Source organism: Haemorhous mexicanus, chromosome 1 (assembly GCF_027477595.1).
Source record: "Haemorhous mexicanus isolate bHaeMex1 chromosome 1, bHaeMex1.pri, whole genome shotgun sequence".
Taxonomy (NCBI): Eukaryota; Metazoa; Chordata; class Aves; order Passeriformes; family Fringillidae; genus Haemorhous; species Haemorhous mexicanus.
The window spans coordinates 138349293-138370988 of record NC_082341.1 but is presented as its reverse complement, the minus strand read 5'-3'; the positions used below and the strand labels follow the sequence as shown (position 1 = coordinate 138370988).

At 35.7% G+C, this 21696-nt stretch overlaps 1 protein-coding gene across 1 annotated transcript in view; it reads right to left on the bottom strand.

Annotated features, from left to right (window-relative positions):
* RIMS2 (regulating synaptic membrane exocytosis 2) overlaps window positions 1-21696 on the bottom strand; it is a 446152-nt gene that overhangs the window by 215179 nt on the left and 209277 nt on the right. Inside the window, exon 7 of the mRNA XM_059865145.1 lies at window positions 353-420. Within this exon, the coding sequence (XP_059721128.1) occupies window positions 353-420 (68 nt within the window). The remainder of the gene's footprint in view (window positions 1-352; window positions 421-21696) is intronic.

The window sequence follows — 21696 nt, the reverse complement described above, 5'->3', positions numbered from 1 at the left end:
AAAATGCAGGCTCCATAATCTCAGTACCTTCTCACTATGGCTATGTTCCTCGTTTAGAGTTGTGCTACTACACGTATCTACCCCAGAGTCTTTTATCTGAGGCTCAGACCATTCCAAGTCCTCTTCCAAGGAGTGGCCACCAAAGCACACCATTTTCTTTTGCCTCTCGGATAAGGTGTTAGAATCCGACAAAACTGCCTGCTCACTAGTTTTTCTTTTTCCCCTTTGACTGTCCCCTATAGGTGTGGGATAAAAAAAGGATACAAAAAAAGAAACATGCAAAGGTGTAAATAAAACCAAGGAAATGTAAAATGATAAAGGAAACTAAATGGTAAGGCTCCACATGTCTCACCAAAGACATTGGGGATGCCTCACTGCTATGCCAAGACGTATGGTCCAACCAGTTGTAATCCATGTCTCCTGCGAGAATCAGACAGACAAGATAGTGCAGTAAAGGAAAGGTGAAAGAAAGGACAAACAAAGATACAGTAAAATTGTCAAGACTTCTGATTATCCTATCTGGTTCATAACCTCTGCCAGGAGGACTTGCAAAGGGCTTCCAAGAAAGAGTTAAACTTTCAACAACAGAGTACATGGAATATGAAAAACAGTGAGGAAGGAGATACATTTGTGTATGTTGATGTGTGCATAAAACCATGTACAGAGCAAAGCATCTTTGCACCAAATGTATTAACTGTCCCTATAAAATTATTTACAGCAAATTAAATGGAAAGGGAAATTGTATTTCTAATAGAATATCCAGAAGGGAAAGCATTTGAACACAGAATGTCTTAAGGAACTTATTTCTTTACTTTTCTAACACAAATTATTCTAATTACATCAATAAAAAACTTAAAACAATGGCACAGTGTATTCACTTTGCAGTAGATGATGTTAAGGAAGGTTAAATGAAAAAAAAATCTTGAAACTATATTGAGAAAAAAAGCATATTAACTTTGCTTTGTCTACTGGCCAAATATAAGGATGAATTCTAGTAAGTGCAGGTACTCCACAAACTGGAGTGTTTAGGGTTTTGGCAAAACATAAATATTTCATAGAGTCAGAATTTAACCTCCGTGGCAGACACGGTAGAAAGAAAGGTTTGAAAAACAGTTTAAGAAGAGATCTAAATTAATGCTGCTGTCCAAAGAATTAGGGAATGACCCATGTATTTTAATAAAACATTCTCTTTTATGTAGGTACTTTAAACTGTAAATTATGCCCACACATTCTGCACTATTATTTTTCTGTCTTTTTTTTTCCCTCACCATTGTTACTGCATGTTACATGAAAAACATTTTGTTACTGAATGCTGCATAATATTTTTATATTGCCATGTGCAGGAAACAAATGTTTCATTTTCTATCAAATTTGACCAAACTAAAGTAAAGTAGTTCAGAGTTCCTTAATACAGACCTCAAAAAGCATTTTTCTATTTCTGTTACTTCAGATCCTGCTTCAGCATTGCTCAGGCTATTCCTCTGGAACTATATCAGTAGAGTGGTGAAATGCAACTAACAAGTCTTAGCACTGTCTTAACACTTGTCTAGAAAACTTTACAGAAAGGATGTGAAGATACAGCCCCATAAAAATACAAAAAACCAAAAGAGGCTTTAGTAAAGTAAAACATTCTCCTTGGAGAGGTGTCACAGAATTAACTAGGTTGGAAAAGCCCTTTGAGATCATCAGGTCCCACTTAGTATATTGTATATGTACAATGAGAAATACAAATTTTTCACTTGTTTCCCCCTAAAATAGAGACTTTCATATGCTGTATGGAAAAAAAAATCAAGTCTCATTTTCATTTTAAAGAAGGAAATATTCAAAATACAAAGGCTTTGATTTCAAAAAGATACTTTGAACTTAGTCCCTTACACATTGCAGAAATCTTGTAGCGTATTAAATAGCCCTTTCTTTCTTAAAAACAGTGATAAAGTAACTTCATAAAATTATTTTGAGGCATCAATTAATTCATATTTTCTAAATAATAAATAGGCTGTAAATCTATTAACTACATTTCTTGACTCTTGAAAGGAAGATCACGTTTAAAAATGGGAAATTGTTACCAAAACTGCTTTGCCATGAATGTTAACATCTTGCCTGTATTACAGATAAAAGTGAGGCTATCCTGCCAATGGAGAAAGAAATACTCTTTTGAAAGCCAGTAACATTTTGCTAAAGCTAGTTCTGCAATGGAATTTCCAGTGCCACTTTTGCCTCCAGACATTGCTTCAAGGAGTACCGTGTGAAATCATCAGTGAGCTGATGAAGATCTAGCCCTTACTCATAAATATACATTTAGAGATATCCAGAGGATAGCAAGAGTTCCAGCCTACATATTGCCTGTTTTACAAATTCCCTAGGGCCCTCAAGCATTGCTTCCAGGCTCATCTGCTGGTATAGCTGGTTTCTGCTTACTCCAAGTCCTCTTACCCATTTATTACAGTACAGTGCATCCACAAACAGGATGTGTCCAAGATTAGATTCAGTCATTTTTGCAAAAATAGTTACTCTTCATCAAATGATAAGCCCTGGAACTAAAGCTGCACAGAGGAACACTTGCAAAATTCAGCCTGTTACCTGATAAAAGCACTTCCTCATCTTGCTCGGTCATTTTCCCTTCTTTTTAAACAAGATGTAGACGGTTTTCTTTTATTGGAGATGTGTCTCATAGTAAATACTAAATAATTGGCATTTATAAAATGAAAAATTAAAATAAGCAAAAACTCCATCCAAACACTGTTTTGGTTTTATCTGTGTAAAATATGCAGTTACATGTTTCCAAAAATTATCATGTAAGCTAGAAGCTGTAAAGCCACTGTAGATCTTATAGATTTTGCCCTTAATACTGTATTAATTGATCTAAATGACAGGCATAAATACTATGCAAGCTAATAAAAGGATGATTTTCTGGAAGCCCTGCAGTGTATTACATTTCTATGACAGACATGTATGGCTTAGTATATATATCTACACCTTTTTAAATAAAACTAATAGCTTGATAAAGTCACTGGACATCAGTTTTTCAATGGAATCCTAGAAATATTAAAATCTTGACTAGGTAAATAATTTTTGAAATCTTGTAAAATTAAAAGAAATATATGTCAAACAAATAGGTCTTTGCATACAAGAAAAAAAAAAGTAAATAAACAAAAAAAAGGTAAAGAAATAAAAGTTAAACCATGATCTTTTGTAACACAGACACCATAGTTGTAACTCTGAGTACCAGAAAATGCACTTGCTGCTCTCTTAGAAATTAATCATCCACTACAGAAAATACTTTATTATTGAGAATATATACATTTAGGGTATGCAGCAGAAATTACACAGGAAAAAAAATTCACTTCGTTGATAAATTAAAAAAGATATAATATAAAAATCATGATTCATGGAAAAGGGACCTAATATATTACTAAGGAAGATACAGTCCTAATTTATGCCATTAAAACAATATTCAGATGCCTTTTGAGTTCAGGAGTGCAGCTGGATATAGGAAAGGACATCTGTGAGTTCGGCTCTTATTAATGTCAATGAGCTCCATGTGCATATGGAAAGCTTCCATGGACTAATCAGGTTGGGAGAGCCACACCATCAGTAACCTTGCCCTTCTGTGGAAACAGGGTTAAGCTGAAGCCTTTGTGACCTTACTGGTGTTCAGTGTGCTTTTCTTATTTTCTCTTTACAAAGCCAAACAGGCAGAGGAAAAGATTTTTTTCTTCTACATTCAGGAACCCCCAGCAATGGGACCTTCCTGTAGCAATTGGAACTTTGAATGTTAGAGTATATTTTGAAGGAATTTTGGTCAGTTTCTGTTTTTTGTTTACTATAATGACTTTCCCACAAGAAATATGATAATTGAGTATTTTTTATAAAGCATTAAGGAATTTGTATCTAACATACAAGGTGCATGTCTAATCTTTTTTTGAATGCTGTTTAAGTTCATGGTCAAGTCCAGAACCATTTATCTTCCAAACAGGCTAGACATAGAGCACTCCATGTAATTGGCTGTTCTACTCATACAGAGTTATTTGGAGGCTCTAAAGTGCTCAAAATCTTCACATAGGATATAAGCATAACCCAGGCCCTTTCTACCTAAAGCAAGACCTCTCTAAACCGTTTCCCTTAGTAAAATAAAAACACAATCTTGCTTTGAACCAAAAAAACCAAAAACTTGTCCTCAAATGCAAGTCTCATTGCCAAAAAGGAGAGGTCACATGACTTTAAATTCTTCAGGGTGAGGACACTACCTGACTACATGGTGTATACTGAACACACACTTCTGACTACTTGAGCCAGTAATGGTACATATACGTCATTACTCAAAACTGCAAATTATTTAACCTTGCAATTAAGTGAGTATTTTCCCCCTCCAAGCTCATTTTCAGCATAAGATACAGTGAGTTGAACACGTCCCATGTGTCTATATCCTTCTCCTGAATGCACAGCTCCCAAAGCAGCCCTGTATCAGAATGTCTCTGGAGTTAAGTAAAAAGTGAAATACAGCTATTAAGAACTTCCATTTAAGCAGGTTACTTTCTATGTTTGCAATACTATCCATCCAGACTGCCACACAGTGGGTGACTCCAAAGAGGAGCTACACAGCTAGAACTGCCTGGGGGTGATTATATGAGTGCTTAAACAATTGCTTTGTCAGCTCTGGACATTTCAGGGACATTCTAGCTTCTGGTGCAGGAGCAAACGTAAAGCTGCCTGTCACACAGCTGACTGTAAAGCACAGAAATATTTTCCAACACAGTCACTGACGAAGTTTGAGCACTGATTACAAAAAAGAAGCACCTTCCTGCAAGGCTTGCAGCAGGCATTCAACATTTCTTCTTGGGAAACTATTATTTCTCTGGATTTGTCAACTTTCAACATGGAACAGCCTAGGAAAATGTCTGAAATATCTGGGTCTACCAAAGTAAAATAAGAGAAGCTGTTCTTTATGTAAAGGGTATGAAATATATTTTGACTTTTAATATGTGAAATACAGAAAAATGCAGCAATTAGGAGGAAAATGTATAAATCTTCATTAGTGAATAGCAGAGTGCTGCATTCCACAAGGCAGGTGAGAGAAAAGAATAAGGGAGGGGGGAGCAGGTAACAGTGCAAACCCATGTGGCAAGAATGATGACACTGACACCATACAACTATTGAATAGAGATACTGCTACCAAAGAAATGTCTCTAGATCTCATGGGCTAGTCACTGAGAACTTAGTAATGTCCTGAATTTCTCTGTATTTTAGTTTTAAGGGATACTGTTCAGGGGAAAATCTTACTAAAAGATTTTACTTGAAGACCCTGGTTTACCCTCAAAAACTATGTAGCCCTGCTTTCAACTACCACAAGAACTGCTTAACAGAAAAGATATTACTCTTGATGTAAAGGCTTACCTACTGTAAAGGTAAAAGGGTTTCAGCATGTCTATTTCATTCTTGTTCTCTTTCTGAAACTGAGACTTAGGATCAGTATTAATAGAATATTTACTGGAAGTATATTTTTAAATTATGTTTGCTGGAAGGATTTAAATTGCAGAGAATACTTTCATCAAAATTAGATTTTCTAAAACAAAATTATGCTCAGTCTGTTCATCAAACATATTTTGATTAATGTCTTTCCTTGGAATTAATTGAAAAAAAGCATATCAACATGGCAAATACACCTGGTCACAGCTCAGTACACAAGCTGGATGACCTTATACACTTAAAATTATGCCTCTCACATGACATCTAAAGTGTGACCCTATATGCCACACCATGACCTCTATCACATGATTCAGTACACAAACTTAATCAACAAGAAAATGGTCAGGTACAGTTTAGTTATGGGAGACAGCCAGACATTTTATACTGTGGTTCCCAGCCTACCATTGCCAGTTTGTTTCCTTATTAGGATTCAAACTTTTCAGGTTTGCACACCTTTTTTATACATTCCCTGCTATTCTAATAAGATCAGGGAAAACTAAAACTAATTAGGTATAATATCCTGTGGGTTTCTCTCTTGCCTGATTATCTTTAAGATTTTATCTTAGGAAGATGCTTATTTCAATTTATGCTTTTGACCCTACTTGTAGCATTTTCACTTTTTCCCCTCTTCCTTCTGCCATTAGTAAATTTATGTAACTGAAAAAAGGAAGTTCTTTTGGCAGAATGCAAAGGAAAACACACATTGCAAAGTTATAATAAGACAGTATTTCTGGATCATGCCCAGCAGTAAGTAATCAAAAGCAATTTATTACTCTTTAATATTATTTTTAAAATACATCTTTTTTTCCTTTTTCTTCCCTATCCACATCCACTAAGACCACATATGATTCCTGGGCTGACCTCACACATCTTCCCTGATTGTGTGTTATGACCATGCATCCCTTCATCTTATGGTTGCAACTGACAGCTTGACCAAAAGTTCTTCACCATCTCAGGCCTGCAACCACTATCAGCAATACCAGCTTGCCTACACCTGAATGAGGGACGCATATAAAGAGCAAACAATGCAGGGGAGAATTATCCTATTAAAGAATCTCATATCTGGCCCTTGTTTCAGCAGCTTAATGCTGTATAATACTGTGAAAATGTTCTCATCAACTAAAACCAGATAGCCCACTTTGGTATTCCCAAAGAGCCCAACCTTTTTCACAGACTAGTCTACTGAAGTTAACAAGTTCTTAGATATAATACACAGAGGAATTATTTGGGGTCTAGAAGGTGAGGAAAAAACTTGTATTTCCTGAATCACTGAAACTCTGATTCAGAAAAATGAGCCATCTTGACAGCTGCTAAGGAAGCACAGCATGCAACAGTTCTGTGATGTGTTGGAGCTGCTGCACAACTGGGAACCAAACCACACAGGCACAAGAAATTCTGTCCTCAGACTCTGAAACCAGTCCAGGCAAAATCAACTGTTTTGCTGACAACAGGAAGGCAACAGTAAAACCTGACAAGCCAGTTGGAAACAAGCCTTATAGCCCCCTGGAAGTGAAGACAGTTCATAATTGGAGCACTCTGAAAATTTGTGACAAACAGCTGCAAAGTTTAGGAAACAGGTTTGGGGTATTGTGTGCTCTCAGTACCTATTTCCATTAGAATTTTCATTACCATTTTATATTCACTCACTGAAGAAGGCTTGGTTAAACTGAAGAAATAAGTAGCTTCAGGAAAACTCCATTTAGCATTAGTAGACATATTTGCTTATGCAATTCACTTCGTGCTGGCTTACCCTCTACTCAGCTTTCTGCAGATATACACTCTTTCTACATCCTGTGCCAAAATTACTGTCAGAGTAGCTCCAACAAGGCTGTCTGGCATCTCCAAGTCTCAGGGCCATAGGATTTAATTCACATCAACTGAATCCTAAACATGACCTTATTTCTACTTGGACAGAAATAAGCTCTCTACCTTTGCGAGGCAGTGTATAACCAGGTGCATTTTCATTCCTTTTAGTAATGGACATATGTTGACAGGGAGCCTATAATAATGTTTTCTATATGCATAGCTTCTTCTAATACTTATTAACAAAAGAAAAAAGAAACCAACAAAGAAAAACAAAAAAACCTCCCCTATACTATGTACTTATTTACTTTCAATCTTTACTGCTTTGATGCCAACACTAATTACTACAGAAAACAACCCCAAGCTACTCTGAATCAGTATATCTTAATTAATAAGTAAGCTTCAAATTTGCAAAATGAAGACAACAGGAGACTAAGAAAGACAGCAAGGAATGGATTCTTCATGAGGCACAATGCGAAATTTGCAAACAAGGACATGGACTTAACATGCCAGTTGTACTCATGACAGAGCTGTACCAATTTCATCAAGAGAGCTATCAACCATAAGTAAAGCTGAAATAGTGAACATATCAGGAAGAAAAGTCTTCTTAGCTTAGGTTTAAAGAAACATAAATATATTTATTCATAACAGTTTCCTATCTTTTATCCCCAATATCATGTAGAGCTAATCCTAATGAAAGGAGACATTGCTAGCATAGAGATGGTTCCTTTCATAGGCACATCATTATCTAGAATCAATTTCTATCAGCAGCTCAGCAGCCACCCATATATCATGACTGAGGATCACCCAGCTGTTTCATTGATCAGATCTTTTTCCTTTCTCTCCACTCCTTCCCATCAAGATCACTGACATCTTGCTACCAAAAAGTGATATTAAGAATTACTTATTTTGTGATTTTTCAGTAAGAGATAAACAATATAAAAATAATGTATATAATTATTTTTATCTAATAGAAAAATTCATCATCAACAACAATAATTTTAAATTAAATGTTTGAGGTGAAACAGTCTTATAAAATAATCAAACCGTATCTAAGTTACAGATGCTTGCTGCCTTTTTCTGTTCAGTTTTTTGATTTTGTTTGGGATGAAAATACATTTTTACTTTTACCCTTGGATATGGCTGTTATCCTACAAGGACAGCCGAAGGGAAGGAGTAATGCAAAAGAGGTCCAGTTCATGTTTTTAAGTATAAAATTACCACTAATTTCTTAGAAACTCTCAGTGGGTACAGGAGAAGACTCTAAATTCACTCTAAATGTCTTGATAACTGATGAGGAAATGCACATTTCAGAATAGGAATAAAAATAACCTTTAAAAATTCCTCTGAATTACATACTTGAACTAGTATTTCAATAGTAAATCATCATTCAGAAGTTAAACTGATTTATTTTCTTGTCTGTAACTCTCAGCTTACATTATGCAGAAAGACATGGGCAAATTTCAAAATTCTACCTAACAATCAAGAGGGAAATAAAACTGTTGTGGCAAATGTCACCTTTTAAACTGCGTGTAACAAAGAAATGCAGCATTTCTTTACAAGTCATAGCAGGTTTCTTACTTTAAACCTGATCTAACATTTCACACGCAGAGAACAAATAACTTTCTGGTTGTCTAAACAAGTATAATTTTTAACCTGCTACCTTCTCAAAACTAAACTGCAGGAGACACAACATACATTCACTTTACTTTTAAAATTATTTGCTTTAAGACACAAGAGCTTAATAGCAGGTGCAAGTCCAAAGCATCATCTATCCCTGGCAGCACACGTGCCTTAAATGATCTAGAAATATGCAGTGCATTTGCTGATTCAGTTAGCTGTAGTGAAAGCAAAAAAAGAGTGCAAGAGCCTCTTTCATCACCTTGACACTGCAATAAAAGCCTTTGTAAACTAGTAATTGGATCATTAATTATTGATCTCCCCTTTAGCAGTCATGATGAAGAAAGTAATTTGGTATATGCAAAACGCCTTTTGTTTTAAGCTTGCTTACATGTCATTTTTGTCAAACCATCTTCTTTGAAGGAAATTAATTACCTCTTTAAAGAGGAACAGAAATCTGAAAATGAAACTCCAGTGAATCCCAGAAGTAAAAATCATAATCAACTGTCTTATTTAGTTTCATACCTTCTGTGCATAGGCTTGACAGTGTGATACTGCATAATCAAATTAGTTCAGAGCAATGATCTGTTACACCTGGGTTACAGCTTGAAGAACAGATGTGCAAAAATAAAATACCACTGATGGTGGTTGTTTTTTAAAACACTTAAGCACAATGAAGGTTATTTTTCTCATGTACACACGTTTATACATACATGTAGGAAAATTCACATATACATTACGTTAAGAGGAAGGTCAGGTTGAAAAATTAAATATTCAGAAGGTAAGGGTGGTACAAGACTTATCTTGCCATGAAGCATTTATTTAGTCCCTATACAAATGTATTTCCATATAATATTGCACAATACTATGGCAAAGTCTCCCATCCCCACAATGGATCTTCTGTGCACAGAAAGGAAGGTGTAACTTCCGTGTAACTAGTTAATATCATTGTTTCTTCAGTTAATGACCCCTTCCATTAGTTTCTGAACACAATCTAAATGCAGATCTAAATGCAAAATTATTTGTCTCCTGAGAGCTCTGGTGTTGTGAGAATGTTCTCCAGGAGTCAGGGTTAAATTCAAGGAATTTTTCTTTGTGGACTGTCTGCATAACGAAATGAACAAGATGTGACAATTAACCTCTTAAAATGAGCTGCTGAAATACAGATGTACCATCAAACACTTTGAAATGTTCCAAACAATTTTCAGTGCCAAACATGAGAAATATGGGGCTTGATTTTTTTTTTTTAATATTTTCTAGGATTTTAGTTCTGCCTTTTCCCTGCTCTATTATACCTATTCATAGAAAATGGCAAGAATTTACACAAATCTACTCACAAAATATGCAGGAAATTTTATTATATTATTAAAACAAACAGAAAAAAATTATATTCCCAACATTTATACAAGATTGCTCATGTCTATGTATACAAGCTAGATGGAAACCTCCTTCAAACAGAAAATCCCTAAGAATGTACTTCAAAGAAAACCAATATGGTTTAAAATATGTTGTGGAGATTTAAGGTTAAGATTGTTAAAGTAATACATAGAGAGATACAGATGCAATTTGCATTTTAAATTAATTTAGAATCCTAATGAAAAAAGGTATATTTTTTCATTGTAATTTGCACTGTCTTCATTATTTCAGAAGAATATAGAACAATGGAAGAAGTGTCCACAGAAGAATAGGGGATGTTAGCTCTGCAATTATTTCATTTGGCTGAATACATAGAGAAGCTCATTGCTCAGGGACCTTTCCACAGTCAACAAGAACTACACTCATAATTATAGCCTTCATGGTAGCTGAAGCTGCAATAAAAGTTACATAAGGGATTTAACCTCAGTCTCTTGTTTTTCTATGATCACAATTACCCAAAAATATATCTCCTGAGGCTAAATATTTCCAGAACGAGTTTAAGTAAAAGGTCAGTATTTTCCACTACTTTTCAAGGAAAATTCCCTCAAATCCTCTACTTGTTCATGTTTAAATTTCTGGAAATTTGTGATAAGAGAAGCAAAAAACACTATTTCATAATACTTAATGCTTGCAAAACCATCAGGGAATTCTGCCTCATAAATTGCACCAGGCCTTACACCACGGAGGCTCTGATTGCTCAAAGCAGTCCTTCAGACAATGTAACTTGTCTGGGTCACACAGAGGTTTTCAGAAGGAATCACATTGTGTAGCAGAGGCTGGACCAGCCTTCTCTTCTCCAGGTAGAAGAGCTGCATTGCAAAATAGAAGGTGCATAATTGTGATGTGAACACAGAGACTGCTGCTTAAAGGGAGGTCAGTTACTTATTCTAGTTACAAATGTATTTAAGACAACAAAGCAATATAATTCAAAAGGCTTCAGCTGACTTCAGAAAGAGTTGAGAAAGACAGTTGTAGTACAGCCAGTTTCAAACCATCCTCTCCCTTGCTTCATTTGCTCATTTCCTTAGGTACGCACCTTACTTGGCAATATAATTTATCCAGATTAACACAACTCTTCAAACCAAGGTTTTACATTTGTCTGGTGACTGTCCAGTTCACTTTCACTTTCAGATAAACTGCTAACAAACTAACGTGCTACTGCCTAATGAAGACTAACAGAAAAAGCATCATGTTATCTCCATAATTTGTCCAAAGACTTATGCTATTCACTCATGAACTACTCTTTCATCTCTATGCAGTATGAAGCTGAAAGTCCTTAATGAAGAAACATAGCAAGAAATATGAAAATTACATGGAAACATTTTTGATTGACTGGAGGATTTTGGTTCAGGGTATTTTTTTTTTATTTTTAATTAAAAAGGCTGCCTCTTTTCATTATGCATTCTTAATATGAATTAATATAACACTTAGATGTGAAAAAAACAGATGTGGGATACAGCTGGCACAGGTGTCAACACAATGACCTTATCAGATACGGCCTGATCTGAATTCTATCTGAATCGTAAACAACAAAAGGATCATTCCCCTGATTTAAATCTGGCAGTGAACACTTGGAAATGCCTCCATTAGACCCTTGGAAACTGCTCAGCAAATTTTTCTTAGCCTCCTCAAAAGATTCTTCTGCCTCTGTCTGCTCAGCAAAGTCAAAATTGCATAGAGTATCTTCACTGTACCGGAAGAAGTGCAGTCTTGTCAGAGTGAAGGTTTTATAAAAACACAGAGCATGAATAAGCTATAATAAATTTATTAGGATTAGACTATGGTATTACCTGAATCTGCCATTTTTAAAAAGTCTGCGATAATATTTTACTTATTTTATAGTGATTAGAAGTAATTTTAGCTGTCAGCATTTTTCTGTTGCTGCTTATTATCACACAAGTAAATTTGGCCTATTCATATCTATCAAAAGAAAATAAAATTGGATTCAAATGAGATTTTGATTGGTAATAATGAAAATGTACAAATAGTGACATCATTAAAATTTATTATTTTACATTTTATAATGAACTATGGTTTGTAATTCCCTTTCTTGAATTTGTTGAAATAAGGAGATACCACAGCTTTTTGTGAATGTACAGATTAATTTGTTGAAATAGATACTACAGGATTTTGCAAATGTAGAATTGGCTATGCTCACAGCTACACACTGTACACAACACAAGCAGTTAATGACTTTTTAAGGTGACATTGCTGTTCTGCTTTTCCTTTTTTTCTTTTTTTAGATCATTCTCTGTCAAATCTGATAAAGAACTGGAAAGTATGATATGCTTTGGGAATAGCAACTTTGGCAAACTACTCATCTCAATGTAAACAGTTACAGATTTTAAATGCTTCTCTGCTAAAAGTCCGCTTCTTTTCTTCTTCATTGTTGATTTCAAATGAGATCTTGTGCCATAAAAAATGGTTTCTACATTTCATAGAATCATAGAATTATTTGGATGGGAATATTCTCTAGTTCCAACATTCAATTTCATAAATGACTGTGTTATTAAGATGTTTCTTGTAACTTTCTACTTTGCTTGTTTTTGCAATATCCTTTCTTTTATAAGGAGACTATGATAAGGAATTTGTTATTTCTTGAAGTAAAGTCAAAAGCAAAAAATTTTACAATAAAAAAACTCCTATTTCTCGAGTTCATACATTTCCAAGTATAAAAGTGTTCCAGTTGGGGGAAACTAAAACTTCACTGCACTTTTTCTTTAATTTCAGCTACTGCCCACCCCAAGAACTTAGTAGGAGATTGCCTGTTCCTAGGGAGCACAGAAGTTCAGTAGGATCCTTCAAAGACTTTAAGTGTCCCTTGCAACCATAACATCTTTTATACTTATTTTCCAAATCTTTTCTACTTTGTTATTTCCACAAGCAATCAACATTGTGTAACCAGACATGGGAGTTAAATTAAATGGTGAGTGAAATCCGAGAGCAAGACAACTTTCAATACAATTTTACTCAGCTACTTGTCTCAACCTACATCAAACCATGAGGAAAGTTCCTGAGCCAGTACAATGCCATAGTCTCCTCCCTGGCAGCTGCTGCTTTCATACTTCATTCTTTGTGTCCCTGAACATGACCAGGAAGCATTGCAGGTGACACCTCAGAGTAAGTCATAGCTTATGAGCTACCAACCCAGAGTGTAACAGAAGACCACATGACCACTGACCTCATCCTGACACCTTGGGTGCACTGAGGAATGGGAGCTATGCCATCTAAAACAGGCATAATAAAATAGTTGACTCTGCAAGATTCATGCACTTTTTAGCTTCTGTGGAGGCTGTCTACTCCAGCAGCAAACACTCCAGAGCTGTTGTGTAACCAGCAAATGGGGTATGGTGGATGTCAAGACTGCAATTCTTTGCCTGGTTTAAAGGCAGCCATCAGGAGAACTCGCGGGCAGAGGGCACAAGGAGGCACCATGTGGGTTGTTCTTCCTCAAACACTGTGTAACAAAGGCAGACATTCCACACTGGAGACTTCAGGCCCTGTTCCCAGCCCTGGCCTTGAACAATGCCTTAGTTACTTAATCTGCTTGAGTAGATTAATCATAAAAAGAGCAAATTTGGGAGAGCTTTGGACACAGAAAAAGGGTTATGAAGTCAATGCACAGGAATGAACAAATGCTAATAGAAGAGAGTGAAATTCACATCACAATTGAAGAATTTAGAGATTTTGATTTTTGCAAATTTTACAAGACCCAGAAGAAGGAAGAAGGAAGAAAGTCACATAGAAAGTTGAAGAAGCAAGCCTGGCAGTTAGAGGAAAGTAAACTGAATGAAGGAAAAAATTTGATCTCTTGCTTTGTTTAAATGCTTTGTGCCTGAACAGAACCCAGATTTTGGCAAGCGACCCCAACTGAAATCTAATAATTATAAAAATAGTTAGCTGAAATGTGGATCTTCAGTTCTTCACAAAAGAGTAATGAGCAAAGGACTCAAAAGACAAGGGATCTGAATGCTAAGCTTAGTTCTGACAGTGATCCATTGATTTCCAGCCCATAAAACCAAGATAATAAAGCTTTCTTCCACTTATAGAGATAAAGGAATGAATGCAAGCCATTCAAACACTACTGTGATGAGTGTTCTGCAAAGGACCATTAAAAGATTGGACCATTAAAATAACCCAGGGTCTTTTAATAAGAATTAAAAGAATAAATATGTCTCATTTCTCCAGATACCATCCATTTCCTACAGTGAAAAAGGCAGATGCTGAAAAAAGACCATGGGGTAATAAGCAAAAAGAGATTGATACATTAAAATATTTCAGGCAGCAAAGTATAGCTGACCATGCAATCTACTTACTTCCATTTTTTAATTCGTATATGATTCTGAAACACAGCAATGTTGTTCAAGAGAAGAAGTAATGAGAGATGGGCTCTGATTCTGTGAACAAAGGAGCAAATACCTACTCAAAGGTGAATGCCCAGAGTTTAGATCCATCAGGTTGATTTGTAGAATCTTTTTTTGGCACACTGTGAATTTCGTTTTCAAGAGTAACTTGAATTTTTTACACCAGCAACTTTTTTTAAAAGTTACAGGGTTTTTTTACAGTTCTTGTTTGCTTTTGAGTTAAATCACATTCTAGAATGATAACTTGGAAAAAAAGAAAGAAATTACAATAAAAATTCACCTAGTTTGGCCATTTCATACAAAGCTAATGTAAATTAAATAAGTCTGTATAAATAAAAGAAAAGAATAAATAAATAAATGTGATCACAGCCATGATGCTTGGGAGTATATACACATACTTTTTTACTCAATTTGGATATTGTTAATGTCAATATTATAAAAGCATTTATTGTACCTCAGCAAGTATTACACATATTTACTAATATCAAAATACTGTTCTTGGTCCATGTTTGACATCACCCAGAATTTGTCAGATTGCATTCCAAATACAGATGTGAGAAAGAATTTGGTCAGCATTTCTCACGTTGTATTTATGGAGCCCTTTATTTCTTCTGGCTTAGGAAAATGCTTGGCTTTGTTTTATATAGATATAGCCCTTCTAAGTAAGTGTTGATAGGGATTTTTTTGTTTTGCTTTCTGCTAACACTACAGAAATGAGGATCATTGAAACAGAAGTATGCCCATTAATTAAACTACATTAAATACACTGAAGGTATTCATGGACACATTTTTTTTTAGAATTGAGAGGAAAAATGTGTTTCTTCATATACAAAATTCTCATTTCTTAATTTATGAAATACAATAATTAAATTAAATAAATTAAATTACAGTAATTTAATTTATAAAATTCAGTAAAAATTATAATACATCGTTTTCATCTGTCAAGAGTAATTACTTTTGTAGCTTGAAACAATTTGCCTTTGGTGACTAGGGTCACATGAGGTATTTTATGCCAGAATGTGCATTGCTACAAAAGCCTAACATGAAAATTTGCAAACTCTTGGTCTTTCTGTAAGCAGCTAATGCTGTATTTAATGGAATTGTTCCAGAATTTCACAATGAAAAAGGTCTGATTGCAGTAAAACAATGCTCATTTTTCAGATGCTGAATACTGCTTTCTTATTGAGTTCTACATCAATTGTTTTCATTATTTAGCCCTTCTGCACACAATGCACATAAATCCCCAGCTTCTTTCTCATTAGAACTTTGTCCAAAATCTGCACTACACTGTGCACACTATGGAGAACACAATGCACTTGATAAAGAAAAATGATAGTATTATGTCTGCTCCAACATTTCTATAAACAGTCAACATTTTAAAACATCACCACACTGTTTCAGTACTTTTTCCTGGACATTTATTTCCTATTATTTCATATTACCATATTGTTTCACATTGTTCGCTGCTGGGACAATGGAGTAAGTTACAGATATAAACAAGCTCACTAGATTTCTAGCTTTCACTATGCAATATACTACATTATAATTTAGTAGAAGATAGCCAAAAACCATATAAATGCCTCCAAAGGAAATAGAAAAATTCTCAGCTGACTTCTGAATTCATGACTTGCATATTTTACCCTTTGCTCTGCCTTGTTCATTATTCATGACTCCAGATAACAGATACCAGGACACATTAACATTTAAAATTGAAAAGAAAATTCAATTTTTGAACCCTTTCCTACCAGTAGAAATACTTCTCAACTACAGGCAGAAAGTATCTTGGAGTGCATATTAAAATCTTTCCCTAGGGCAAGTTCCATACTTTAATGAAGAGCTTTCAGTCTGCCAACATTAAGTATCTCATGCACTTGCCGTGCTGGATTTCCATTACCAACTGCTGGTACTTTTCAGCCATTTTCTTGCAGAGTTCTTAAGGCCTGATGCTGGGTAAAAGACATAGAATTTCTTAGAAGCTGGCATAAAAGAACTCTAACCTTCAAAACAGGAACTTCAGAAAGTCACCTTTGCCCGGACAAAACGCAAAAGTTGCCAACGAACATCACAAACAGAACTAAGATTTCCAGTCGTGGTTCAGCTAAAAGGAACTACAAAAATGTGGAGCTCCATACTGAAGTCTGGTGATTTCTGGATGAAATCTCCTCATGCTGCAAGTTTAAAAGGCACTGTTTCCACGGGAAAATCAGCCTGTACCTCAAGTGCCTCTACAAACTTGTACAACTCCAAGTGGAACTTGCTTTGCAAGCAGAACTTTTCTGATTTTTGGAATTGAGAAATAAACCATCTTTTTCTCCCACATCTCTGGGGTGTTTGCAAGAAGGACAGCAAATGAACATTAGTGAAGAGATTTGACAGAGACAGATGCTCTTTTCACTAAGACACCAATTTTAAAGTCATCTTACAGAACAAAAAAGACTTTCAGCTGTGGCTAAAGAAGGAGTAATACAACTGATATTAAACAAATTTATTGTGCTAAGAATACCATCTCATAAGATTAATTAACACTTTGCTTTTCTGAATTTCTACATTGAATGAGAAAGTATCTTCAGAGTTTATTTGTTTGCCATGTTTTAATTTATTTATAAATTTGCATATAAATCAAATAATAATAGGACTCACCACTAAGAGTAACATGAAACATGAAAACATTTTTTGTTATAAATCATGACAGTCACAAAACAAATTAATAAGAAATGGCAAATGCTTGGATAGTGTCAAGTTCTCTGCTTTGTCTCTACTTTCCATTTCTTTAGTTGTGAGTTCTGTGTAACAATGCAGAGATGTAAGCAAAACAGGTGAATTTACAGCAAGCTTAGATTATTGCATAGGATAAAATCTGCATTTTTTTCTAGTGAATTGACTGTTTAGGAAACATTTCTAAAACCATGGATTTTTCTGGATGTTCACAAATGTCCTGATGCTAGTAATTTATTTTTTTTTCAAATAATACAAAAATATTCATATTGCAATTCATATTGCAATGAAGGCCTTAACAGATAAATCTCTCTGGTATAATGGACTCATTTCATATATTTAAAAATTTGTTTTAAAATGTTGGTAGCATGCAACATGGATTTACAGCATCACCAGGGCCACTGCCATATACTTGCCTATTTTCTTCACCAAACACCAGTATAGCAAATTTCACCCTTTAATCTCAGAATACTTTAAAAATACAATCCTGTAGATTCATAGAATAGTTTGGATTGTAAGGGATCTCTAAAACTCCTAGTCTAACTCCACTGCAATGTGCAGGGGTATTTTCTACTGCACCTGGTAGCTCCGAGGCCAAGCCCACCTAAATTTGAAAATTTCCAGGGATCCCCATTCCCATGTATCACATCTCTGGGCATCCTAGTGCTAGTGCTAGTGTTTTACCACCCTCTTTTTAAAAACTGTCTTCCTCAAATCTAGTTTAGAACTCTCCTCCTCTTCTTGAAAACCATTCCCCCTTATTCTATCACTACATGCCCTTGTATAAAATCCATCTCCATCTTTCCTGTAGGCCCGTTTTAGGTACTGGAAGGAGCTCTAAGGTCCCTTCAGAGCCTTCTCTTCTCCAGGCTGAACAGCCCCAATTCTCTCAGCCTCTCTCACAGGAGAAGTGCTTCAGCTCTCCGATTATCTTGGTGGCCTCCTCTGGACTCATTCCAAAAGGTCCACATCCTTATTTTGGGACTCCCAGAGATGGGTGCAGCACTGCAGGTTGGCCTCCCACCAGAGCAGAGCAGAGCAGAGGGACAGAATCCCCTCCCTCACCCTGCTGCCCACGCTGCTCTGGATGCAGCCCAGGGCACGTTTGGCTTTCTGGGCTGTGAGTGACCATTGCTGGGTCATGTCCAGCCTCTCACCCACCAGCACCCCCAGGTCCTTCTGGGCAGGGCTGCTCTCAATCTGTTCCTCCCCCAGCCTGGATCAATACTGGGGTTGCCCTGACCTGGGTGTAGCACGAACCCTTGGCTTTGTTGAACCTCATGATGTTCCCATGGACCTCTTCTTGAGCTTGTCCAGGTCCCTCTGGATGGCATCCCATCCTTCAAATGTTTCAACAACACTACTCAGCTTGTTGCTGTCTGCAGACTTGTGAGAGTGCACTGGATCCCACATCTCATTCACAAAAAAATTTCAAATTAGAAAAATTAGGTAAGAAAGAGCAAAACAGTGGCAATTTGTGTAGACTTACTTAAGAGCATAGAATCTAAGAGCATTGAAGGGAAATAAACTCCAAATTTTGCTTCATTAATTCTCTCAAAATTTATCATTCAAAAGTTGAAAACAAAGAAGGAAGTATGCCTTTACTTTCTTTGTAGGCAGAACTGCTTATTTGTATCTCTCTTTTAATTGCTTAGCTGTCAGTGGGATTATTTTGATCTGATACGCACAAGCAAAGGAATAAATGTTCAGAGTAGAAAATGTCTCATCCCCACTGCAATTCACTTTCTCTTCAAAAACATATGTCATTCCATCCTGTTTGTTGACTAAACCAGCACTGAACTCCAGGAAAACAGAACAGCTGTTTCAAGAAACTGAAATTGCAATAAAAGGTCCAAAGTTCCAGAAACAGATCATTTGAATTATCTTTCACAAGGGCCATGCAGTGAACTGCCATGAGAGAACTTGGAAAATTTGCATTAGAAATGCTTTTAGCTGTTTTATCAGTCTGACTCATGTCAATGACAGGCATTATCTTCATGATTGTTCTGTTTGCTGCACTGCAACTCTGTGCTCTTATGTGCAAATCCAGGGTGTTAGCCTGGATTTACTGCCCTCCTATCCTACTGCAGAGACCTGCATCAGCCCCGTGTCCCAGTTCTCTGTGTTGCAAATGCCTTTTGCCAGGTCCACACTGATCCATTTTTCTCCCTTTTCCTTGCTACCACTATTATTTTTTTCTTCTCTCTGCTCTCTGTTCCAAATGTTTTATCTCCCTTTCTTTACTAGGGTGCCAGAAAATGCAAAGACAGATCCTGCTCTGTGATTCTGATTCCTCAGATTGGCAGATACTTTCTGACTACTTCATTATCCATATTTTTTCATATAATTAAACCACCACTGTTAGGAAATGATTTGCCAAGTGTTTTACCACCAAAATACCACGGGAATGAATCCACTGTGAACAAATCGCAAGCAAACGAACATTATTTTTTATCCATAATATAAAGGTTTTAAGTTGTTTGTTTCCTAATTAAATTTCTTATGTGAATATAATTACTTTGTTTGATCCAATCTTATCCTGTGTCAAAATGATGGGTTTTGAAATTTAATCAACAGCCTTCTTCTTCCCCTCAAACAAACAAAAGCCCTAGTTTCTCTGTTTGCTAAGTAAAAATATTAATATAAGAAAAACCAGAAGAAATTTTAAAGGTGGTGCTTACATCTTCCAAGACAGTTATTACATTAAAGTCTCTCTTAAGGACAATGCTTTAACCAGGACTAGCAGGGAAAAAAAGGCCAGAACGTGAAAAAGACTAAAGACTAGACACAGAAATATGTTTGGATAAAAGGTGGTTAATCCCAAAGACTTGAATTAGAGGATTATGGGGCTTCTGTAGTGCAGATGGTTGTTTATTCATGTCACAGGACATAAAAAGTAAACAGAGGGGGAAAAATGAATAATCTTTCACTGACTAAAGACTTCAACATCCTACATACACCTAGTAGTACAGGCATTCTTCAAAACCACTCAAGAAACTCTGGTTTGCCTACAGACTTTGCAAAGGCACTAAGGAGTTTTGTTTCTCAGTTTTCAGTTATACCCCCCATCTCTTTTCAGCAGTTTATAACTGCTACACTTCAGGTGTCCTGTGTGGCAAATCTTCACAAGCTGCATTCATAGGGAAAATCATTAACACTCAGAGAAATTATAGCATGGAAATAAGGTAACAACTAACGAACCAGCCCTTTGAAGTTCACTTCAGTGAATGAGCACTAGATTGTAATGATTGTATTCTCTCATCCTTTCCATTCTTAACCAATAATGTGTTCTATTCTTCTCACTGGCTTAGGAGAGCATTCCATCTCAAATGAAGTCATTCTGCAAATGTAAGTAATGTCAAACAAAAGATAAGAATGCATAGGTTGTTTACCAATAAGTTGAATCGAGAAGCTAATTATGAAAATTAAAACTCCCTGTAGCTATAAATATCTAAAACTGCAAAAATAAAATCTGGGACAGAAAACCTTGTGGTTAATTTGGATTAAACACTATATTTCATTGTCATTTTACCTGAGCATACTATTAAAAATTTAAATTCTGAAATTACATTATCTTAGCCTTGTAATACATAAGAACTTGTAGTGCCAAAACACTTTCATTATTTTCTGAAGCATCTGGCTAAAAGCAACATATAACTTAATTTTTTTCTCATCTATAATTTATGCAGACTGTGACCCTTTTATTTTGTGAGGAATGCACTTCATGGAAGCAAAACATGTCATGCGCACAATTTTCAACTGCATTACAATCCCACATTGCATCATGACATAAATCAAGCTTTACAGCACAACCTAGTTTGGAAAAAAGAATGTAGATAACATGCTTTTTACTGCTTAGTCATATGTGTGATGCTATAAAAAGATGTAATCCTTACAACCTTCTTATCAGAAAGATATTTTAACCTTGGACTTCAAAAGTCCATCTGCTATCCACCACCAGTCAGAATTTCCCTGGTTTGAATCTCACTCTTCCACCAATACACTTCTCTTCTTCACAGTGCTGAAACTACATTCACGATGATACTTTTTTCTAAATATGCTCATAAAAAGAAACTTTCAGAAAATCATAAAGATAACTCACCAGCCTTCATATTCAAGTATTTGTATAGATGCAATTCAAACACCTCCTCAAAAAACATTAATGTATTTGGAAAGAAGACAAAAAATTTCAATCAATGATGAGGCAGAGCTTTGCAAAAACATTGCAGTCTTGGCACAGATGCAATTAATAATTATTTGCAGATGATTTTCACAGCAGATGTATAAATGATTTACTTAGTCACATCTGCAC